The sequence below is a fragment of the Calonectris borealis genome, chromosome 11 (assembly GCF_964195595.1).
Source record: "Calonectris borealis chromosome 11, bCalBor7.hap1.2, whole genome shotgun sequence".
NCBI classification, from domain to species: domain Eukaryota; kingdom Metazoa; phylum Chordata; class Aves; order Procellariiformes; family Procellariidae; genus Calonectris; species Calonectris borealis.
The window spans coordinates 9645539-9671432 of record NC_134322.1 but is presented as its reverse complement, the minus strand read 5'-3'; the positions used below and the strand labels follow the sequence as shown (position 1 = coordinate 9671432).

General features: G+C 39.4%; 1 protein-coding gene across 2 annotated transcripts in view; it reads right to left on the bottom strand.

Moving 5' to 3' along the window:
- Positions 1–2785: 2785 nt before the first annotated feature.
- Positions 2786–25894, bottom strand: part of ZFAND6 (zinc finger AN1-type containing 6) — a 38275-nt gene continuing 15166 nt past the window's right edge. For both annotated transcript variants that reach the window (XM_075159925.1, XM_075159926.1), the window contains 5 exons: positions 15115–15284; positions 13774–13885; positions 11484–11584; positions 4345–4458; positions 2786–3726 (listed from right to left, as the gene is read on the bottom strand). In XM_075159925.1, coding sequence (XP_075016026.1) covers positions 3578–3726; positions 4345–4458; positions 11484–11584; positions 13774–13885; positions 15115–15265 — 627 coding nt within the window. In that variant the 5' untranslated portion in view covers positions 15266–15284 and the 3' untranslated portion in view covers positions 2786–3577. The remainder of the gene's footprint in view (positions 3727–4344; positions 4459–11483; positions 11585–13773; positions 13886–15114; positions 15285–25894) is intronic.

Below are 25894 nucleotides of genomic sequence, written 5' to 3'. Positions count from 1 at the left end.
CACAACTCACCTGAAACTGCACTTTGTGTCCTTTTTGGTTTTGTAACGCTGCCCCTGAGTGGGTCCTTCCATTTTCTCCAGAGAGTTCCAGCAGCTTAAAAACAGAGATATGCGTGCAACCAACCATAAAGAGCAGGGAGGCTGGTCTTTCTGCTCCCAGCCCCAGCTTTCTCCCTCCTGCAGGAGAAAATTCACCCATATTCAGGAAAAGTAGAAACCAATGAAGGAATATCCTTGAAATTTGAACTAAATAGCAAAGACCACCCCTTTTCAATAAAAATGGTTAGATGCCAAGCCAAAGAACTGGTTTCCTGCTCAACTTTTTTTTTTGGCAGAGAAGACTCATTAGAAGAAATGCAGCAAGCTGTAGAGGCAGATACTCAGTGTAAGATGACACAACACCATTGACGACAGCCCATCTGTGACAGCTCTTCACTAGTGGAGACGCCAGCTCACATGGTGCTGTTTGAAAGGGGTTCTTACTTAAATAATACAATGCCTAGCACAAACTTCTGTACCTAAGGTACAACTCCATGCCACTGATTGTTGGAAATGTTTTTAACACAGTGAAGAGGTTTTATGCCAAGGTTACAGGACTTGGGTGTATAACCTGCTTATTCTAAAAGCGAAACAAAAACATCTTAAAAGCATGTTTCAAATACACACTGTGCATCTTGAGAAGACAGATTTACTCAAGCGTTGTGTAGTCCTGCGAATGTGCTGGTATTAATTAAAATGTTCATCTGCTAATCTCAAACTCATTTTGTGATGACACAAAATATAAAGCTTCATCCAGATTGAGAAGCAGATCAACCACCATGATAACGCAGAGCCAATGCCAAGGCAAACAAAGATGACACGCAATTCTTAAGTGTCAGGGAAAGGTAGATTTCGAGTCTAAATGCAAGTTTATATATCAGGACCGTATACTCTTTCAATATTCTTAACTCTGAGAAATCTGCACAAGCCAGGCCAAAGGTTTATTAGATTGCTTTGAGAACGATACGTGTGGAAGCAGAATTGCCCGATGCTGATCTGCCTCACTGCCGGTACTGCCACAGCACTGCAAAGCAGGTTTCCTCTTGGTGCAGTCACGCTTCCTAGCATATAATCGAGGGCCAGAAGAGTTGTTGCTTCAGAACGGGCGGTGGTAAAGGGAGTAGGTGAATTCCAAAGGCAGTCGCTTTTCTTGACCCTTTTCTTCTTTCAGTCTCTCAGATACCAGAAAATACAAACAGGACTGGTTTCCCCCCATTGTGAAATCTACAGTGTCTCCTCTCAGCTGGGCCCAGCAGTATCACTGTAAGGCAGACGGCAGACAGGAGGGGAGGGTATGTAGGGGAGAGAAAAAGAAACGTTTAGGAAAAGGAGGAGAGACACCAGAAATAGGGAAGAGGGAGGAGTCAAACTGAGAAGAGAAGGATTAGAGAATAGGGAAGTAGCAGCAAAGAGGAAAGCAAACTAAGGAACACCCACAAAACAGAAGACGCTGCTGCTCTTCCATGCTCTGTGCTGTGTAAGAGGAAGTTTAGCAAATGCTCAGAGGAAATACAGGATCTTTGACCCATAAAAAGGAACACCATTACCGAAACTTGCCAGAAAGAGTTATTTATTCCCTCTTTTACTATAAAAGCCATGTGCTTCATAGATAGTGGTTAAGCCATTTTTGCAAGCACAAGATACTTCATTTATTATTGGGTCTTGCAGATTACTTTCCACAGCTATCTGATAGAGAAAGCTCCTTCTGCTGCGTAGTGTTTATATGCTAAATGTGGTGCTTTATCTACTAATTGCCAGCCATAGCTTTTAAAGAGCATTCAGAATTTTAAAGGATGTAGCGTAGCCAGCTTTGCTTAAAAATTTAATGTTTTAAATAAAGCCATGCAATCTCAGTTATTTCACAAATGCTCGAAAGCAGCAGCAAGTCACCAAGTGAAATTTCAACTGCAGGGCAGTACCATCTGGAGAGGAATTAGTTCTACTTCAGTGTACTGTTAAGTTTGGTGATAAGCAGCACTGGCTGAAGTTACCATGGTTCTACATAAACCACTCAACCTTTAAGTTATATGGATGACCAGGGTGGTTGAATGGTTGAGGCACAGGCTCTGATCTGACAAGACAGGCAGTCTTAATTAAAAGAAGTTACTGAGCACCCTCACAAGACAATAAAAGAACCATTCCTCCTACCCCCAAATGGGGATCACTTACAAGCCTGTAGATCCGCTAAGAAGCATGTGGAGGGTGGCTGTGGCAGTGTTCAACGTTGAAGTCTATGGGTTTCAAGCCTCGGAAGTAAAGACATCTCACTGGAGAAACTGTCTCAAGAACCATTCTCCCACCTAACTTCAAGGAAGTCTGTGCAGTGCTGTCTGTCAGACGCTGGATCACAAACCCCACAGCTGTATTTCCTAGAACCAGAATCACACGCATGGATCCACAGCCCAGTCACTGGCCACATCTGTTTTACCTGGAGGTCTGCCCCCAACTGAAGCACGTTGTCACAAGTGACCCCAACTCCTGCACGAGTGACACGCTGCACAGGAAGCATGGAGGACTCCCCATGCAGAATGTACCAACGCACAAGGTAGAAAGTTTCTGGAAATTGTAGTCTCTGATAGTTATAGGTGAAAAGGTAAAAAAAAAAAACAGAAGTTAGCTAGCATTGGGATATGGACAGTCTCTGTGGATAAATACACTGTAAGTAAAAGAACCACCAATAGAAGATCCCCATGAAAATAAAGCAAGAGAAATCCAAGTTACAGATGCCAGTGACAGCCACAGGGGCTCTGATTTTTTTAAATTTTATTTAATCAAAGTTAAGACGTGGATAAACATAAATACAGCACAGATACTTCAGATCATTCTTCATATTTGTGTACAGACAGACTGATGGATGTAATCCCAATGAAACCTGCAGTCAGTGAAGTGCATACAGCCTTCCCCCCACACACACAAAAACAAAAACCAATTTAAAAAAAAAAACCACGCAGACAATCTCAGCACACACTCTCATTACAAATGATTCATACATAAATAGGTAGAGGGTGCAAACAAGCTAATATGCGAACATGTATAACCTCTCGTTAATGGGAAAAAAAACCAGAAGCAGCCATAATGATTAAAATACATTCAGTTACTGATAACTAGTTGTGCCATACAAGGCATTATCAAAAAAAGGAAATTGTGCTGCAGAGAAAAGCTATATACAACAAGAAAATAAACTGCAAAGTTAACGCATGCATGTTTTATCCTGGAAAAGCACAGCCCTCCAATATTTTCTCCACGTTTGTTATAAAAGCCCTCTGCACTCAACTAAAATTAAAATTATCTTAAAGGATAATACTTGTAAAGTTTACTTAAGTCTTCAGCCACAGAAAACTGCAATGAAAATAAATGTTCAGAGTCATTTTCAAAACAAAAAACAAAACCAAAAAAATCTATTCATCTGATGACATGCATGATTAAAAGGTCTAGGCAAGATACACTGCTCTACATTCCTGATGACTAAGGAAAAAAGCTCAAGTCAATTTAATCTGCAGATGGTCAGAGGATTTTGTATTCCAGCAGAAGCAGCAATTCAGATCTTCTGGATCTTTTCCCCGACAACTACAGGATTCTCTTTTCTGATTTTCTCAGCAGCATCAGCTTTGTAATTGTAAGAGCAACTGTGTACATCTGAATAACGGTGCATACCACAGTAAACGTTTCCACACCGACACTCAAACCCTGTGGACAGAAATATTAGCTTAGACATTTCAACATTCTTAATTATACTGGTTTGTTTTAAATCCTGAATGTGTTCACTCACTAGCAATAAATCTCAGTCACCAGTGTCAATCAGCCAAAGAGCCTCTGCTGCAGAAAGCATAAGAATCACAAATAATACATTTTTAAGCGATTACAGTAAGTTTTGACTTGACCATTCCTTCCTACCACATGATACACTAGCACAAAACACATTTCTAGAGACCTCCTGCTCTTTTTCTTTGTTTATGAATCTTCACCCCACAGAACTCAAGTTTTCTGAGGCCCTTTCACAGAACCACTGCAAAGCTGGTTAGTGAACGGCAGCAAACTATCATCCAATTCCTCAGCTAAGCAGACCTCCAAAGGGAAGTATTTGAAATTATGAATTTCACTTAACGACAAGAAGCTGAAAAACAAAATAATACACGAATGACTAAATCTAGTAAGAGCCAAGCTGAAAGCACCTTTGGCCAAGTTTTATTTCAAATCAGCAACATGGAGATGACCATGACCCACCTTCCCCTTAAGAGAAGAACCTTTCAACGGTCCAAAGCCTAAACAAGTCTGTCTAAGAAAAGTGAGATCAGAATTTCTTACCAGTAAGTCCAACCTTCTTCCTGCACATGAAACAACGATTCTTTTTCTGTTTAGGTTTGTCAAGCGACTTGTCTTGTTCTTCAGGTGTAGGCTCTGCGTTCTCTGACACTGAAGCTAACATTAAAAAAGTTAATAAGAACAATGGGGAAAAAAAACCATCTGTGTCTCTCCCTTTCCTCTGTTTAAGTCATACAATAATCTAAAGCCCGTGTTGTAACTTTAGGTTCTGGGGTTAGCCATTTTGCCGCAGCTACCATGTCTGAAGTGTAATGGACTCTCAGTAGCGGTACTGGAACTCCCTGCTTCTAGACCTTCAATCTAATTTAATTAGAGAATTCACCAAATGCTCATACAAAGTTCACAGTACAAAAACACCGTAAAGAAACAGAATAATTAGAAATTAGATTTAAGAGTAAGAGTCAGTGCTGTCAGATTTGGGAAAAGAACCCAACACCAAGTGTTTCCTCACCACTGTTACTAGTCCGGTTCCTAAAAATCTGCTTGTAAGAAGCACTGTATTTATTAGGATCAGTTGAGTAAAACACTCCCTTTCAAATACTGAATCAACATTATTTTTGCTGAAGGCTGCAGTACTGAGGCCACACAAAATGCAGTGTTTCAGAACAAATCTCTACCACTGTGACACTGCTGCTCTTGCACATCTGGAAAAAGCCTACACAGGGGCTAGTCGCTACCTGGGGTGGGACATCATTAGCTCAAGATAGACGGACTTACAGGGAGGAAATACACTATCCTGAAACCAGAAGGAAGCAGGTAAACACCTCATTTTAAAGACACTTTCGCTAAGACAACTTTCAACCTACTTTAATATTCTCTTACATCTGAAAGAGACAGGTTACAGGTTGTGTGGGAGAATATAAACAAGTAATGGTAGTATTTGCCTGACCCAGGTAAAAATAGAAATTGGCTCGTTTTCCTCAAGTATTTGCACATTCCTCACATTACAAAACAGAAATAGAAACCAAAAAACTCAACTTAATCTCAAGAAGGGCTAAGAGCCAATCTCTGCCTACCAGCCATTTCTAGATCACAGCAGGACAAGTCTCCAGTGAGTAAGGTACACGGAAGCTAGGAGTATCTGCGGCAAAGAGGCAAAGAACGAAAGCAAGCTCCAGCTGGGAGGAGTGTCAATGGAAGCAGAGCTAGAACCAATGCTGTAAAGAAGGGAACACAACAGCAAGCCCAGACATTTGTCAGGGAAAAAGCTGCAGGCATCTCTGTGCAGCTGGACTTTTGTCAGGCGGAGGCTGTCAGAGGCAGTTCTATGCTAGTTCTATGCCAGCCGACTGCTGTTCTGCATGACAATTCTGATGGGGTTTTTTCTTGTGCTGCTACTCTGGTGATTTTTTTTTATTTTGAAAGGAAAGGGCACTTTCCACTTTTGCAATGTTTGCAATGTATCAAAACATTATAGTCTGTACCAAGCAACATCAATGGGTAGCAAAACACCTGACCACCAGCAAAGACTTTGCCGAGTGGACAGTATATTCCAAAGGTTAATCTAGCAAAGATAAACTCTCATACATGGTTTTTTAAATCCTTTAAAAAAATCACCATCTATGTTACAAGCAGAGCTTTTCTTTGTCCTGAAATTTATAAGAATTGATAGTTTCCAAAAAAAGGTTCAATGGCTTTAAATGGCTGTTGAAGGGCACATTTCTGAGTGGACAGATAATATCCAAAGGTTTGCAAGGTAAGAGTCAAAAGCAATAAGGATTAAAAGATGCAAGATAAGTATCAGAAGCAGTAAGACTTACTCAAATGAACTCTTGTAATACAGAACACACATTGCAGTGTTTATTAATTCATTAAGAAAGCTTCATGCCATGAATTAGTGTTTAGCAGCTAACAGTCTCAAGTTTGCATTTCCTGTTGTAGCAAAATCCAGTTACCTCAATATAAGTTTTACTAAAAGCCTCTGTAACTATTAGCCAAATTTAGGAAAAACTGGCACTGTTCCCTGCATAACAAGGCTCTCAAATACATACATACTTACATTTTCTTTGTGCGTATGGCTCTCACATTAAAAAGGTTTAAAAATATTTAAGGGCTGCTGCTCACTGTAGAACTGAGTGGGAAGATTCTTCTACTGCTGCCACGAGTCACTTTGTATCTACTGTAGTAACCATAAATTTTAGATCTCAATTTGCTTTTGCATAGAAGCCAGAGATTTAACTCAAAATCCTCTTTTTGACTCAAAAACCTCAACCACTAAGCCACCTTTAGATGACAAAGTGCCAGTCTTATAAAGCTCCGCCTATAAGCTAGCTGCGATGAAGGCAATAGAAAAAAGCCAGGTAAAATGCAATACCACCCAGCTTGGAGCTCACAGGAAACATATTGCAGCCACTCCCAGCTTCTGTACTTTGTCTGGATTCCAGGATGCTGCTGCCTGCTTTGCTTGAACCGATTCCCTCCCTTCCCCCAGTCCCAGCTCTGCCTTTAGCTGGAGAACAGAAGCACTGGCAGCACCAGTACAAGCTGCCAACTAACCAAAAAGGAATAAAGCATGAACACACACTCATTTTTCTGGAGCTGACAAGTTGGGCTGGCCACTGAAGTTCCCTGTTGTACAGAGCATGTTCTTCGCTGATCAAAACAAGCAGAGTCTGGATTTCCTCCTGAAGGCAGAAGCTTTTGCTACTGCTTTGCTTGTGCCAACCCTGCTTGAACTTCAGTGTACTCCGACTGACCATGAAAACAGCACCCACAAGATAAAGCACACTCCAGTCCTTGCATCCCTGCAGGCACAACACAGAATTCTGTGCGTTTGCTGCAAGACTCCTGACACCTCCTCTGTTCTCTCCTCTCTCCCTACTCTGGATGTTTTACATTTATCGCCCCTGTATTACCAGGCAGAGCTTCTCAAAGAAAAAGCTTCCTCATTCCCACAGGAAGAGTATTAACAGCTACCTTTACCTCTTAAGTGCATCTGACCAGACCTAGGAAGAAGAACACCTACTCCTCCAGAGGAATGAAATGTGACGCTAAATTTAAGCAGAAGATCCCTACTTCTTAACATTTTAACACCAAGCTGAAGTAATCAGCCTAAAATACACTGTTTCAGTGTTAGGAAGAGGCAAATTAAATAAATTAAATAAAAGCATGCTTATCTACAGAACTTAGTTTTAAATCTTTCTTGGGAATGTTTCTTCTCTCCCTGGAACATTCATCCAGTAAATCAGGATATCCTATATTATTTTCTATTCTTGTGTCATAATCATACTGTACCTCCAAGCCCCTGGTACTGTCACAAAAATCTGAAGTATCCATCAATTCCTTTCCAGTTCTGTCTACTAGCCCTGATAAGGTCCACTGAAGTTGATGCCATTAGTTCAACAGCATTCACCTTAGGTGCAGGTTATCTCCATGTAAAATTCTGTAGCAACTTAATTGTTTTAATATCTTTTTCTTTAACTTAGTCAGCAATGACTGAATTTTTAAACTGTTTTACCTCACAAAAATCCTAGATGACTGCAAAACCAGACGACTTCATTGAAAAGAACAGCCATGCACCTTTTAAGTAGTTAGCTAAATCTTAGTTAGTATTTTGATTTTTCAAAATGCTAACCACACCATGTTACACAACGGATTGCATTTTGCAATGCTAATACGTGGACCTCTCCAATACCCGTTAATACGATTTATACTTTTAGCCCTATGTTCTTGAGTTGTAAGAGCTCCATAACGTCTGTGGTGGAGTGCTCCTGCCTTCCATGACAAGTTTCATTTACCTTTAAAAACCTCCCTGAAATATAAAGCATGAATCCTAACCTGGATGGCTTTAAACTCATTAATCCTAGAGAAGTGAAGCACCTCTTTACCTGCTTGCAGGCTTGCCAGGAGGCAGCCTCATTAATGCCCTGGCTAACAAATAAGGAATCCTGACTGACTAATCCTAACAGGGCCATAATGTTGACCAAAAGGTACAACAGTCCACGAGGCAATCTAAAATGAGTTGCAGAGATACTCAGAAGAAAGCTGCCACAAAAGCTGGATTGTACCTTAAGGCATTTCATTTAAGGTCATCGTTAATGATATGTTAATGATATTTAAGAACATTAAACTTAAAAAAGTATATATTAGCTACTACCTAGTGTCTGGGCTTTTTGCAGTGTTCAGTACCTACAAGCATTATGACACAGTCACTACATGTCAAATCTAGATTTATTAACATATTCTACAGTTTTCCTCTATTTCTTTTGCAATGCATAAAATCAATGAAGACAAACAAATCTGAATTGCTCTTTGGGATTTTTATCCCTTTGTAGTTTTAGCTTGTCTGCAAACAGCAAGGACTGTGTGCACACAGCTCAAGTCCCATTTATCTGTCTGCTTTAAAAAATAATAATAGTAATCTAAGAAAGCCTAACTATTCATCCAATCTTTCATTCATTGTTATTGTAGCCTAGTAAATTTTGTTAAACAGCAAGTTAAGGGGACCTCAACTACATATAACTACAATAGACTAACTTACAAGTAGCATAAAACAATTTGCCCCAGAACAGACATTCCAACAAAGCAAGATTTTTATCAGAATAAATATGGAATGATCAAAGCAGACAATTTCTTTTTTTCCTCCCCTACATTAACAGAAGTAGCATTATAAGCTCTTCAGTCTGGGACCAACTCCCACAGTTCTGTGACTTTTTTCTTTTTTTAAATGCTACAAAGCCAGACAATACTAAATAACTTTGATTCACACATTTCTATTACATTCTTGTCAGCAGCCTAAAATTCAAATTCTGAATGATGTGTGGGAAAAAAATCAAAACAAAAAAACTTCAGGATGCACAATTGTGACAACAATTCTATGAAATCCACTTAGCATCCATTACAAGCTGCTTTCTTTACAAACTTACATTTTGAAAGCAAATCTAAAAGTGGAAACACTACATTTCCTATGATTTTCAGTTAAGGGATAGCACAGAAGCAACTCTTTGGAAAATGAGGCTGACCCTGCCACAGTAAGTTATAAATAGGGATTGTAATTTAGAACTGCAATTACATGGTGGTGGTGTTCTTAGTTTAGAAATCACTATGGTACAAAGAAAAGGACAGAGGACACAGCTGAGTACTCTAAACACCTGATATAGGTTGATCCTTGAAATACATATTGTAAAATGTGAATACACTCCTGAAATCAAAGCTTCTAGTTTGAGAAACCTACCTTATCTTCTCATAGGGAGGTGGAGAATTAGAGGGAGCATGAATTTATCCAAATGGGTAAAAGAAACATTCCTCTGAAAACTTGCTGGGAAAAGTCTTTTCACAGGACCAAGTCATCTCACAGTACAAGCATCAAAGATTATTTTAAAATAAAGCACTCCCCCCGCCTCCCAGTGAAAAGACAGCAGATGCTGCAAACCTAGAGTTTCAACTTACAGCTAAGCCAAGCAAGTAAGATACATATGTAAACAGAGAGACTAATTCAGGCACTGGATGGAAGACAAAGAATCATGAGACTAACAGGAAGGAGAAAAAAAAAAAAAAGACAGGGTACTAGGAAGATCAGCTTACAGAAGTTGCCTTTATATTCTCTGATATATGCCACATCCATATCAGCATAAACCTGCAGTGCAATATTCATGTGCCTGACTGAGGCATTCTGAGGTTCCCAGAAAGAGATGGGAGCTGGGTTACAGCTGGCAGGCAGCACATCCCAGGTTCCCCATACTACAGAACAGGGATGAAAGTAGAGCCATACTCAGAGGTATATCAACTAAAAATCTAGCTTGCAAACCTACCTCTGCTGTGCAAATATATAGAACTTAAGAAGCATACGCCTTTTCAGCACTTGCTCTTCTCCCAAGCTGGGTAAGGCCAGACATCATTGATTGGTATTAAGAGCAAGCCTTATGTGCATTGTCAAAACTGAAGCAACAAGAGCTCTCAGCTCCAGAAAACAAACTAAATAGCAGGTATTAGAACATGTGTAGAATATAGCTTTAAGAGTAAACATGTTTCTAATAATTGACATCTCAAAGGCTAGTACAAAATGGCATTAGCATTAAAACCTTTTCTCCAAGTTTTACAGCTCCTGTTTGTGTGACTGAGGAGGTGGCCTTACTCAGCACAGTAGCTGAATAATGACTCTTCTATTCCACCCTACAAAAAGGGAGAGCTCGGGTTTAGAAAAGTATCTGAAAAGCAGAACTTTGATACCAGAGGTACAATGAAAAAACTTCTATTTAGCATCTTTAAGTGGAATTACATGTTGTATGTGTGGAAAACTGAAACTCCTATGTTTAGACTAGTCTACAGAAACGTAACTCTACCCACTAAAGCCTTAGCTGTGTCAGCAGAAGTAAAGGCAGAATACTCACTGACTTACCTTTAAATATCTTTTATAATGTCTATGGATTACAAGTCTGAGCAAATTTTGTACACTATCTGGCATTTTTGCATTTTCCTAAGAAATACTATTAAAAAGTCTTTAGTTTTAAGCTCTGCAAGCCTGCACATAAAAAGGAAGAAAAAAAAAATCAAAGAAAAAAAAACTTTACATTGTACCAGCAATAAGGATTTCAGGCCAATATAATTAAAGTCACCCACTCACTCAGCCATTTTCCTTCAAACCACCAGAGTGTGTGGTTTGGTAATTTTATATTTGATAAAGTGAATTTCAGCGGGTCAAAATATTGCACCACTACAGTTCATAGGTGAAAGGTTTTTTTACAGGTGTTTCATGTTTATACAAGATACTAACACTGTTCTTATAATAGCTATGTCATAACACCCTCCATCACAAATATACTCATAAACTTCTGTGATACTTGCTGCAAATTACTACTCTGAGAAATAACAGATACTCAAAACTCTACTTACATGTCATAGCTGTGCATAAAAACAGAACAGTAGATTGATTTACGATGTGCCTTTCCAACCCCAATTAACACACTTGTTACAGCAGATACTGAAATCCCCAGTTAAACATAGAAGTTTTCAGTTCAAGACTTGCCTTTTGAGAAAAGAAAGTTTATCCTTACTTAGCCTTCCAATTTCACAGAATACTTAGGTTTGAGAATATGCCATCCCTTGAACAGGAGTATATTAAGAACAGTCAACATTTTTAAAACATTATTCATAAGTTCTGTCTCCGAAAATCAGGCACCAACCTTGCAAATCTTCTCTCTCAGGTACTGTTTTGTCCACAGCCGTACTATCCGGTTGGGATGATGCTACAGATTCTGTTAAAAGTGACTGACTTGACACAGGGCTGGAGGGGGCAAAAAAAAAGTTATGTTTTTATGAGGCATGTCCATGTTCTATAGAGCATTCCTGAAAGAAATACATTAGAGTACGTCTTGATGAACGAGCATGCAAAAACTTTTCACTCTGAAGTTGTTTCTGTAATCATTTAAAAACGCCACAGTGTCTAAGAATACTGGACAATCTAAACTGATGAAAAAGTTAACCATTTTTGCATTCATATTGAATGCAATAAAGCAGTTCAACTATAAAAAGGGAAAAAAAAAATTTTGGGTAGTTTGGCATACCATCCTTCCACACAGAAGCAACAATGCAACATCCAATATGCAAGGATTTTTATAACATAAGTCAGCAAGATAATTGTAGAGGAGCTACTTTTGGTGTTCTAGTGATACGAACAAGAAAATTGCAGCATGTCAATGTTTCCAGTAATAAAGCATCTGCAGCTGTACACAGAACCCCTTAGATTTTCGCAGTGTAAAGTGGTGCTGGCCAAACTTCCCAACCCTGTCAGCCATACTGCTAAAACCACATAGTGGCTGAGAACTCACAGATGAATACCCTGGACAGTTATGGGGGAGAGATTGATACCAGCAGTTCACTTGCAGTCAAACTGCTCATCCAGCAGCTCTACTATGGAACAAGACAGAGCTTGTCTGTGCCAAGCGAGAGGTAGCACTGCCCCATTTGTGCCCAGTTTGTTTCTCCCTTTCCACTTAGGGATTTACTTTGAATCCAACAAATTGGATTATCCAGCAGCCCATGAATAAGCAAAGTCCTACCAGTAGTCCATGACACAACCAGGGCATTGGAGTCGCAATTTTAATTGCCAAGAATTGCATGTAGGTCTTGAACTGCAAATTTGGTCACCTACAAAAGGGCACTGTCAATTTAGTAGACTTTTCCTCAGACTATCATAACTCTGAGGTATTACCAGAGACTGAAGTTGAATCCCTGCTTTTATTTTGGAAAAAAGAACAAGTGACACTGATTTTTTGATGTGCAAGCCTAAAAACAACCATCCACTCATTTCTCCTGTAACCAGTAATCAAGCTAGTGATCAAAGAGATTTTTTTTTCCCCTCATAGTATTATAAAGGTTGTGTGAGAAAACAAACAAAAGGCACTGTAATTAGTTCACCTCTGCGCATTGACCTGGATGAAGTTTTTATTTTGTTTTCTTTTTTTTTTTCCCTTTTACGCATACCAGAAGAGTTGTATCAGGGCAAGATATCTATTTTCCACCCCAATTAGAAATCCCAGAATGGAAAGATCAAATATAGCATCAAGCATGGCACCTAGCACTCAGTTCATATGCAGGATCCAAGCATGAGATAACACCTCCTATAAAAAGCTAAGGAGCAGAAAACAGTTTGAACAGAATCAGCCAACAATAACTGATAAAATCACCCTCGGCCTGTGTTTTACTACATTCTGATTTTTAAAGCAAAGTTGGAATGAATATTACTGCAAGTTAGCTTACATAGTATAACACACTTACATTTTTCACTCAAAAAATTTCCAAAGCACTTAAGTCACTATTGGTTGTGTCATTCTAAACTGAAATGCAGCCACTAAATATAAACAAATATTTAGCTTTTACAAACGGAGAGCACTTAGTAAGTCTGAGCGATTTACAAGAGGACATTATGTCTCCTTGAATAATCCAGTTGGAAATTATTTGTTTAATAAATCAGTTCAGTAGCACAACTTGTACTAAGATTCAGATATCTTTAACCTGTTCTAATATGCTCCACTTTTTGTGAAGCAACTAGTTTGTTAACACATTATCATACATTTATTTATGATAGCTCTAGTAAACAGCGTTCTGCCATTTTACAAAATCTTCAAATTTCTAAGATGGAAAGAGCGCTCCTTTGGTAAATGTACAGCCAACTGCACGTTGTAGAGTCAGAAGACTAGCCAGACAAACCTCTGTAGAGCAGCATGAAGCTGGCAATGCTCCTATTTGAGGCTAAATTCTAAAGAGGAATTTGCATTTGAATGCAAAATGTAGCTAACAGATCAGCTACTATTTACTGTGAAATCCCATGCTTTACAGTTAGCAGTTAAATCTTGCACGTTTTCCTAATCCAGGTCCTAGCATTTAATTATACAGTATCAGTACACTTCATTTAATCATTTTGATAGAGATTTTTTACGTAAAAACACAGAATAACAGAGAGAAACAGCTTACCTTGGCTGCATAGATGGAGTCGATGTAGAATCTAAAGTTGACTGAGTTTCCTGGGCGCTGCCTTCTGTGCACTGAACCGGTAAGGACTCAGTTATACTACTGACAGAAGTTGCTGGAAGGAAGACACTAATGTAAAATGTGTTACGCTTCCTGGGATTACAAAAGTTATACAATGCAATTATTCTTCGACCCCCATGACACCAGCCAGGAAAGTCATTGAATCTCAGCCTATATCATAATGAAACATAATTTTACAAAAAGTAATTATGTTTGGCCATATTTTGATCATGTTCCAGTCCCAGGCCCCCAGAAGTTACACAGCACAAAGTTTTGAAGCTGGAGCTTTAAAATAGTTACTATTTTCTGCTAATTAAAGAATCTACAAACAGCTTTCTCAGCACAAACTGCAGTATTCTGACATAAGCTTGGTTTTTGTTTAAAAAACTAAGATGGATCTGTGAGAAACAGTAGTGTAGCATCCTAATGCCAACTTAGGATTCATTTTGATGTTGCAGAACCTAGATCCCCAGACTTCAATGGAAGCTATTGCTTCAATTTTAAAAGTCAAGTTAATATTAAAGTCAAGGAGGGAAGTCTTCAAGAGTGCGCCATGAGATTTCTTGCTGTCAGTATTCAGCCAAGCCAGAAGAGACACTTTAGAAGCTTCAGGGAAGCACTCCCTAACCCTCCTTCCCCCTGCAGAACATGCTGAAGTTGAAAACACCGGGGTGAACAGAGCAGAGAAAGGGTTCCTCTTTCTGAGGGCACCATTAATTTAAAGGGGGGAGAGCCCTCTAGTTTTTTATAGAGAGTGAATGTAGGAAGACAGCACTTATTCCAGTGGGAAATCTGCTTTGTAGGAAAGATCATAGCACGTGGGGCACTGGGCCAAAAAGGACAAAAAGTATCTCTGAAGTTAGGACAAACTATTCTTAAAAAGTGTCTACAGGTTAATCCTTCAGCATCAGGCTGCAGAAATTAACTATCTGTATTTTAAATGCTTTTCACAAACATTCCCCAAGCTAAATGTTATATCTACTGTCAGTAATTTCAGGAAAAATATGTTGTTATAGCATTCTTCTGCATTTTTATATCTTCAAATTGGAAACACTCAGATTAATACAAAAGGTATTAGCAAGAGTCTATTTCCGAGCAGATTAATCACAGCACGACTATATTTGAGCACTTCATCCAAGCTCATTCCATAAGGTAAGATACTTGAATAAAATGGTTTGCACCTATGCTCCTATACTTTTAGTATTTGGACATGATCAGCAAGCAAGTTGCTGCCTACTGTGTCATTTTGAGTTGTTCAAACAGATGTACGTTAGCGTTACTTACCAGGAGGGCTAATTCTACCATTACTGTTCTGCCTTTGAAGATGTTCTTTGTAGCACACTGAACACATGCCATTTGTACGAGGATTCCCATAAAATCCGCAACCAGTGGAACAAAGCATAGGCACTTGGCTACGGTTAGTTTCTTGAGCCATTTTCCCTTCTTCTATAAACCTGAAATTGATACATACAGCCCATTATTTAGAGGCCCGAGAAAACCCTTCTTTTACAGTTGACTGTAAACTCCAGAAAATCTGGAGTTTCCTATAGCTCAGCAAAAAGATCTTCTAGAAAAGACACCTTGCGGGTAACTCAATGCCCTTTCCTAAAAAGTCTACGAAGTCTGCCCAATAATACAGATACAGTCATATGTATGCTTTGCATGAGCCATACATACAGACCCTCCCAGCCCCACCACTTTATGGTCAATATATAGCCCACAAAGAAAAGTCATTTTAGAAAATATTGGAAGAATGACTGCTTCTAGCAGGAAGTTAAGGGGAGGTAGGGGAGGGGGACACCTATGCTGACCTCTTCGTGAAACCTGAACACCTGATACTGTGAATGAGAATTATAAAATGAAAGACAAGCATAGTAACACATGCTTGATGCATAATAATTATAATTAACAATAGTCACATGAATTCACAAGTTACTGTTTAGTCACTGCGTCATTAGTGAAGGACAACACAACTACTTACCAGAAAACCTGTATTACAATTTTTCACATGCAAAAAGAAAATCACCTTCTCAGTCAAAAATATTAAGACTAGGTACACATACCTCCTATATATCAATTTAGTGTGAAAATATACTAAAAATGAGAAATAAGAGATAAATATCAAGGCAACTCATAATATCCTTAGATTTGGTTTTCATAAACACTGTACAATTTGTATTTTTTGTCCCTGGCCTGTAAAGATCTGTAAACCTTCTTAATACAAGAAAATTACAACAAATGACCATTTTCAACAGCGTACTGAGCCTCCTAACTGTTCTCAAATGGTCTATCTTGTAAATCAGTTCTTGACATCTGTCACTTAGCGAGATAAAATTTTTTTTTTTGCCCCCGTCCATAAATATATTCTTGCCCTTTTTTGTATCAGTTTTTAAAGAAAAAAAAACCCTTCTCATTAAGAAATTAAGTATCTCAAGGTATCAATTATGTCATTCAAGATCGACTTAGGTCTACCATTTTATACTTCCTGATTAAAAATTAGGCTGAAGCATGGATAATTTTAAATTCTTGCAAGTCAAAACAAAGATAAGCAATATTACTGGGGGGAGGGCGGAATCAATCTTTCAGGTAACATCAGTATATATTTCAAAAGCAATGAAAAGAAAATCCAGAGGGGAAGGGGTTTCAAGATATTTGAATAATTCACCAACTGCCAAGTTATAAAACTATACTAAACCACAGTAGGAAGTACACCAGGGTAAAAAGATTTCCTTTTACATAAGATGTATTTGAAGCCAAATACAAACAAGTTTCTCATTTTGTTTTTAGACAGATATCCTCATCTCCTCTCACACCCACATCCATTGCATCTTGTTTTTATTTCCCCAAAGCATATGAAATTGATACCTCAAAAGCAAACCTCTGGGTTGCAAAGCTAACAGCAACACAGAAACAACAGTCAAGTCTTCTGTTCACAGCAATAAGACACTCAAAGGATGAGAAAGTATTCAAGATATAAGACAAGGAAGATGTACAGGCAGGAAGACAAAAAAAATCTCTGATAGTATCTTATTCAGCTTCAACCTGCAATTAAGCTTATTTCAACTGTTTGACTCCACCCCCCACCCTAATATAGAAGCATTTGCTTTCAACATAAAGCCCCCATTGACCTCAAACGACAGCCAAATTTGATTTTGCTGAAGTACTGTACTTGTAGCTGAAAGAGCACTTTCATTCCTGCCTTCCTTCAGACAGCCCTTTAGAATGAAACTGCAAGTAGCACATGTGGGAATTCAATTCTTATGCTGGGCCCAAGATTCAGCGAAGCCATTTCAAGAGACCATAAATGAACACGAGTTTTCTGTGCTTTGGTAACTCAAACCAATTTAAAGATGAAACCTTGCACAAGTTACTCTTGGCATAGAATGTTTAAGATTGAAAGACTAATTAAAAAAACACTTCGGACAAAATATTTCAAGGGCTAATAGAGATTCAATGTCACAATACAAGTATTAATCCTTTTAATTTTAGACAGCAGCGCATTAAAAGAACCCTACCACACTAACTTTCAAAATTTACCATGATTGCCTTTCTATTCAATAGTTAGCTTCAAGCAGCGCACAGGAACTCAATAACAGCACCAGTTACTGCTAATTTTCCTATTCTCCAACACAACCGCTGCTGAAGGGACCAGGTGCTAATGCAATCACAGCATAACAATTTTTAACATGGACGTAAAAAAAAGTCTGCTCCAATTCAATAAACAAATTGTGAAAGGTGCACAAAGATGCCCAGAAGAAAAACAAGAAAAGCTGGACTAAGTTCCAGCTAAGCCAGTTCCCAAGTTCATTAACCAGTGGATCCCGCCACCAGCCACAAGCCACTGGCATGAGGCTCCAGAACACTTAAACCTCCAAGGGGAAGTGCCAGGGATTCTTCTGAAGAGTTTTAATAAAAGCCACAGGAAGCGGAAGATCCTTCATCGGTTGCTAATATTTGGGAATAAAATGGAGAGGAGATAGGATCAAACTGATGCAATGTTGTGAAGTCAAATGAGAAAGAAGTTGAACCAATATAATAGCCTGTTGCATTCAGAAGGGGGCAAGCGCATACAATCCCCCACACCAGCTCCAGTGCTCAGCTGGACACTCACCAACCCAATTAGTTCCCTGAGCCACCTAAAAAACCCACCACGGGGGGGAAAAAAAAAAAAAAAAAGGGCCATCACCACCATAGAACGTTTTCTGACAGTTCAGTGAGCTCAATCAGTTCACACAGGAAAAAAAAAAAAAGAGAGAACACCACCCAGGGGAAAAACTCTGGAACTGATGCAAGGGATGACATGTGACCAGGAAGGACAACACATTTTAACAGCCTGTAAGCTGCTGAGATGGTTGAACTGATCTAGCTGAACCCTAAAGCCACAGAATGCCAAACCAGTACAATAAGCTCTTGCTCCCCAGCTTCTCACTCCCTCTCCCATGCTGTTCCCTCCCTCTCAGTGCTCACATGCACCGAAATGAATCAAGGAAGTGATCAAACTTAGAAAATCAACCACTCCATCTTTGCCAATTAGTTTTAACGTAGACTGGTTTCTGAGCTTGTGTTTGTCACATGTGCTGTTTGGGCATGAGACAGGGTCTAGCGGAAGACACGTGTGGAACCACTTGTTTCAGCAGCAGAGCAGGCTTAAAGCATTAGGAGAACCACTAGCCAAAAACAGGCATTGAAAATATAAGGGAATAGAGATCCAAGTGCTGGCAGTTCCTACCACTTGCACTTCAGACATGCCTCTCCTGTACACATCCACTACTGCATGAGGGCAAAGGCCAAGATGACACAGCACTGTGCCTCAAGGACTTTTCTTCCTCGCTGCTCAGACAGGAGTCAAACAGCCACAAGCAGAGCAGCCGGACTCTGTCCCCATCTCAGCAAACACAAACAGCAAGAGATCATTGAACAGATGTTTTGCGGGGCGGGAAGACCTCCCCTCACCCCAGTTCTTGGCTCAGCTTCAGATGATTTTTGTTTCAAAACTGTCCATAATTCCTCATGCAGGAAGATCCATAATATTGCTGAGGCCAACCATCACATAAGCCAGCAATGGTGGGCTGTCACTGAAATTGCAGCCTTGGAAGCCCTGTGAAAGGGGTGAGCCTGCTCCCGCAGCCGCGGCCCCTGCTGCGCACCCACACCCCTTCCTTGAGTCAGATCAGTTCATCCATCTGATCGAAAAAAACAGGAATATTTATTCTGGTGGACTGGAGAGCTTGCTGATCTGACAGAAGATCAACTCTAGAGAACTGACATACAGTGCAAAGGGAGTGACAAGGCTAAAAATAGGACGACCCTTTTGAGGGGCAGCTAGCCCTTGCTGAGCATCAAGTCTACTATAAAATATATCCCAAGTGCATACCCTATCTGTAGTTTCAAAACTGGTCTCCTAGCATGGCTTCAGTACAAAACTTGAAGCAACTTCATAGCTGAAGTGACAGCAAGGTTTTGGGATCAACATGGCTACATGTATCTCCCACTCGGTTTGAGGTGTCACAAAACAAATGTGGAGCTTGTAAAGCTGCTAGAAATACCCCTGGGCTCTGCCTCTTCCCCCTGAGCTGTGCTTGCACAACGTTCATAAGGTCATCCTGTTACTCTGCATGCAGAATTGATTCACCTTAAAGAAAAAAACCAATCAAACTCTTTACAGTATTTTAAGCATGGTCCCAGCTTTGCTTTACAGTATAGTTGTATAACCAGTTGTACAAGCACTAATGAGAAGGAAGCATACTAGAGGGAAGGGCAAGAGCCTTAAACAACCCCCCTCAACCCAACCCCAGAACACCCACTTCATTGAAGATTGTGGAATAAATGGCCTCTTTTTGTATCAGCTAAAAATTGCTAAGCTTAAGCCAAAATTACCGCTGATAATTTTCTTCTCAAAAATATTTATTCCCACTAGAAGCATGATAGCACACAGCTCTGCAGGCTAAGTCCTTCTTTTCCTACAAATTTGGTGCTTAAAGTCTACCCATTCCTGTTACTCCTGTCACACACAGACAACTCCATGCATCTGTAAGGACTGCTGAATGCTGCTGCTACAGGTCCTATCATTCCCCCCCTCACCAGTGCACATCCTCAGAAAGTAAATTATTCTCTGTACAAGCAAAAACCACAATAAATCATATAAAGGACATTCCCGATTATAAAACATATAGCGCTGAAGAAACACTAAAGCAAGATAAATCTTTTGGGCATCAGGTTCTCTGGGAAAAGAGCCGCCTCTTCCAATACCCTGCAAAGCAAGTAACAAAGTACTTGTGTATATCCCTTCCTCACAGAGCAGGCACCATGATACTGGTCTTTCCCCCCCCCTTTCTTCTTTTCCTTTTAATTAAAATGTTTGTATGCTACTAGTTTCAAATAACTGATACCCTAGCTTTATAGGCTTCAAATGTTAATCAGCAACATCAGAGAGAGCAGCATTTAGCAGGATTAAACACACAAGGTTTAGTAATAATCTCTTCCCCCCCCCCCCAACAAGAAAGAAAAATCCTACACAGAAGCCAGCCTTCTCTTCATCTGTCTTCTCCAAAGAAAAAGGTCTCTCGAATGCTAGTTGTCCTCATACTTCAAGTTGTGAGGAAAGCAAGCAGACCCTCACATCCGCTACCCCAGCCGAAGCACAGTCTTGTGTTCTGCAAACACTCCTAAAATTCATGACTGGTATGGGAAGGATCCCTCCCAAACGCTAAATGCTGAAGCAGAAGAGACCACACAAACAGCATTCTGCTTCAGCTGCAGCACCAAACCAGATGCAGTTTGAACCATACTGATGCCAGCTTTGAAAACGCTTCTCAAAGAAAAAGCAGAGCATTTAGTGTAAGCTAGTCTCTTCACTGTCAAAGATCAACGCACTGACAGATTTCAGCTGACACTCACCTCAAAGGATGAATCCAATTTTTAACAAGTGATTAAAATATTCCCTCCTCTATCATAATCACCTTTATAATGAAGCACTAATTTAAGTGGCACCAATGCTAATGGTCATTTTCCCTTTGTGCTAATAAAGCAAGGAAGAAACTGCAAAAAATGGTAATTTGTGCTGCTTAAACATGTAAAGCTTCATCCCAGGCACAAATAAAAGCAAGATATGAAGTTGTGTAGACAAAAATACATTTCATTTTAGAGCATGTACTGGTATGGATATCCGATACCACCTGTAACATGGTATGAAAAGGCATGTTGGTACAAAAAACAATAAATAGGAAATGCATTCCTTTGCAGGCTTATCAAAACAAATGGCAAATAAAGGCCTAAGAGCAGAGCTCTGTTGAATCTTGCTGCAGAAGTTACCAAAGCACTGGCTGTGTCGAGGATACCGCTTCATAGCGGAATTTGCAGAGACACAGCTGCTCAGGTGTCCTGCTGGAAGCAGGACACTACTCAGAGTATAAAGCACTAGACTCACAAATTAATAGCAAGTTACAGAACGGTCCTGTTCTCTTTTTACTCCGTTGCTCTCTCCCAAAAGGCCCCAATTTACATTCATTGAGCAGTCATTTGTAGCTGCTTTAAGGCATTACCATGTCCCAGCGACTTGCTATGGAGCCAAGAAGAACTGGCAGATTTGAATAGGGGCCTCAGTCATTACAGTTCAGCCCAGCTTGCTGGTTGCAGTCAGACATGTCATTTCATCCACAGCTCACCCTGGCTAAAACATTACAGCTGGTTCAGATTTGCCAGCATAGCTACATGTGTAGTTACACTCTGACCCAGTTTCATCAGAATGCTTTGAGTTAAAAAAAGTGAATATGGTTAAGGACCAACTATGCAAGCAGATCTGTAAGGGCAGTGACCTCTTTGTTCCTGTAGCAGCAGAACACACAGCTGTTGCATTTTTCACAACACGGGAGTTATCCAACTTCCTCAGCACCAAGAGAATCCATGCATTTTAAAGCTTTCAATTCATTCCAGTATGCCTCCAGTTTTCCTCCTGCTCACAACTAAACACAGTTTTAAGTTGCAATTTGAACTACTGAAGTAGAATTTATATAGTGACAATATCGAAAACAAAATATTCAAACTAGTGACCAAAGACTTACATAAGATGTTCTCTCAACTCACTTGACAAGTCACTCAATATTTACTTATGTTCCAGTCTATTCCTGTTGAACAGCTTTTTATTTTTGTTTCATGCATACACTTATTTTAGGCTAAAATCAAGCACTTATATTAGACACTCCTAGCACAAACTTTACAAAAAGATGGAAAGAGTTACAGAAGTCTTTTCTTGACTTCTAATTCTAAGTAGTCAGCAAGTTTACATCCTTCAGTACAAGAATTAAAATATAAATAGAATTTGGACCCTCAAGAAAGCTACATTCCCCATACAGTGTAAATCCCAGATTTAAGATGGCAGAAAGACTGTGAAAGAATCACACTGGTGGAAAAAAGAGACACACGTATGAGAGAAAGTGCAGCAGATGGACAGAAATGAGAGAGTTCAGGTCTTAGGAAGGGAAGGAACATTAGCAACTTTCATAACTAATCGGAGCCAGAGTATCATGCTACCAATGTTACATCATTATACAACCCAGGAACACTTGGTATAGACAAAGCCTCTAGTGTTAAAGCGTGTATACTGCTAACTACAGCTGTCTGCTCTTGTACTCAAGGTTACATGAGGAACAAGAGAACATTTCACTACGACCTCTTCACTCTTACTAGGCAAGAACAAAGACGCACAGATTCTATAGTGGTATCAACAAGATCACTGATAACAAGGATTCAGCTTTCTATGCTTGTCTGCATACACTATTAATAGATGTTACTTTGAAACTGTAATTACTACTTGTGGCCACGCTCAACCTTTTTAAAGTACGGATTCCTAGAACCAAAGATTAACTGCTGTAAAACAGGGTACCTCAAACTCTCACTCACCTCATGCAAATGCACCAAACTACTTGCAGTGACCACTTAAAAGTCTACAAACAAAAACCAGAAGTATAAGAAAGTTTTTCTTATTTAATTTCCAAACTTTTTAGTATAGTCACCATAAGAAATAAAGGGGCAATTCCATGAAGTTCACTACTCTACCGAAGAATAATAATAAAAAAAAACGAGATGTAACAGGTATATTTTATTAACTAGTAGGAGGAATCACATTTTGTTTATGTGGGATTTCAAAGAGGCAGAGTACAGACAAAAGGAGTTTCATGAAAGTGTTGGAATTCCAGAAAGCTGCCACACAGTGCTACCAGCTTTCACTACATGATGGTGGGTTTTTTTTGTGGGAATGACCACTACTTTATGCTGGAGCATCTCGTAACCACTGCGGCACCTAAAAGACTAAATGCAGCACTCTGTATAAAGACTTGTGTATTTCAATTTGAGCCTAAAGCAGCAAAATACAACTCAGGATGCCAAGGATTATCGTTGTTACTACATTTGAGCATGTACATTTGGACTACTTAGTTGTTCAAGACTAACACTGCAGCACCACTAGAATTAGGCCCTTGCATATGACAGTACCCAAACTTTGTGAAATTCAAAGAAACACCATTTTTTCTCTTAGAAAACTTAATAGCCTCTTATTTACTTTTTATTCTCCAGCAATACACTTCAGGCAACCCCAGTTAATCCAGGAAACTCCAGCACAGTGAAGTACAGAGATGCTTTCAGAAAGAGCACCACTAGCATGTTCTAAGTTTGTGTCTCTTCAGTGATGACTATCAGAAAATCTAAGCTGACAAAGCTGCCTTTTTGGAGAGGTCAACCTGAATGCAAGTGAAAAAACCAAAACAAAACCCACACACAGCACAAAAGTCACTTCTTGGGTTCAAGAGAAAAAGCAGCAAATAACCCTTGGAGCTGGACACATTTGTTTACAGCAAGACACAACAGGGACCCTCAATACAGATAACTAGTTAAACATTAAAAGCACTGAAAGCAACACAGTAACTATAGTTGTTCTGTACAAAGTAAAGACAATTTCCGAGTGAATTACAGACCAAGGAAAGTGAACATGAGAAAAGAGCATGTCATGTGTTTTGGGAAGCTGTTTTCGTACTGGTATTTCTGGGAGAGTCATGGTGAGAAGTCCAAGAGGTATATCTGAGGAATGCAGAGAGGACACTGGCCAGCTGCCCCGCTGGTCATGCTGTCCTACCCAAAGCTCTGTACGTCCATACACAAGCCAGAGGAGAGACCAAAGTATTTTTCTCCCAAAATCTGAGGTTGTACTTACTCAGTTTAGCCTTAAATCTTGGGTGATCTGTGTAGGTTAGAGGCAGACAGGCTCAGCAGATCCATTTTTGGAAGATGGCTGTCTCTATGGCAAGCTTGCCACAGAAACCTTACATGAAGTTACACTTGTGATAGAACATACAACTACTAATAAAAGAGCCTACTTTTAGGTAGTGCTTGCTCTGGCATCTCTGCTCAAGAGGAATAAAAATTCCGGAGTTACACCCATTAGAAAAATCAAACTATCTCAGTAATTGCTTGTCAGCAGTCTGCTACGTCAACTCGCACAAACCACAGCTTCCATCATGTGTGGCTGAACCGGTATCGAGCTGCACTAGCTGCAGATACTGCTTGAGGAGCCCTTTTCTTTCCTCTAGAATTTGTGCTATCTCATAGCTGTACTTTGGCATTAAGGTGCCTAAGCCAAAGACTGCAGGAATCCTCAAGTTGCTTTCCATATTTCTACACAGCCCTATAAATTTAGAGTTCACTTGAAACCTGTCAGATTACAGAAATGCCTCCTTTTAAAATGCTCTATAAAAGATAAGGAACCTACTCTGAAACAGACAAGACAAGACTACATTCTGCCTTCTTCGGCACCATATATTGAAGTCGGCCATTTCAGAAATCAGAGATTGTGTAAAATTAGAATCAGGAGATTCTAAAATTCTCTACATTCCCTTAAGATACCTGACCAAAGTTTAAGGGATGCAGAAGGAGGGCAACTCCATAAACTACCTTTGATTTTAAAACAGGTTTGGCTTTACAAACTGGTGAAAAATAATCTGTAAGAAGGATTCAAACACTTAAAAGATTACCCATATAATTACTGAAAGAATAGATATAGATTCAGTAATCGCTTCTTTTGAGCTTCAGTGAATAAGTAATCTTCTCTCAATACAGCATGTTTCACTTATTTTAAGGATATCAAACCCAGAAGAGATAAAAGCCGCTTTAACACGAGTTCCCAAAATAGACAGCTTCTTGTTAACAAAACACCTGTTGCTGAGAACTGACAGTAAGCACAAAACACATTATAATTTGTTTTTGTAAACAGCACTATGTAGAATTTTAATTAGCTTATAATGCTACAGTTCTGTGTGGGTCTAATGCTAAGGGAGGTCCTGCTCTAATATCAGGGTTCCTAGCTGTTAATAAAAAAAAAGATCATCATCATCATTTCTGGCTAGGGCATCTTGAATTCAACTTAACTTCCAAGAACATTGTGATTATCATGCATGATGTGTTGCTCTATTTAGAATTATGCACTATGTCTAATTTAAGTGTTCAAAATTATACAATACCCTTACTGTGGTTTGATGGGGAACTCAACCTAAAGCTACAGCCTGACCAAACAAAGAGGGTATTTAAGGACAAGTTTTCGGCAGAAGAGGTGTAAGTATGATGTTCCCTGTGGCAAAGCTGCATTCCTCATCTTTTGCAATGCACTTAAATTTATCCAAGGGACTCAAAGGTGCTACTTTGTTTTAACCCTAATGCTATTGTAGGGGTTTTTGTTGTTGTGGTTTTTTTTTTCCCTTAATTATTATTTCAATCACTGGGGAAGCCAAGTTACATGATCCCAAACAAGTTACTGGATGTCTAAATACTAAAACCTATCACCCTGCACAAAGCATAGGAAAATATTACACAGCTCATCAGCAGCCACCATGCTGGGCAACTGATATTTAGCCATCACTTTAATAAACTGTCAAGTTTCACTGAAGATATGAATATACCAAGTAGTCACACTATGAAGTTTTGCATCTTTCCTTAAGTTTCCTCTCAATTGTCACCTTACTCTGCCTAAAATACTGCAATGTGTAAATGTCCAAGTGCAACCAATATACATGCATCCAAT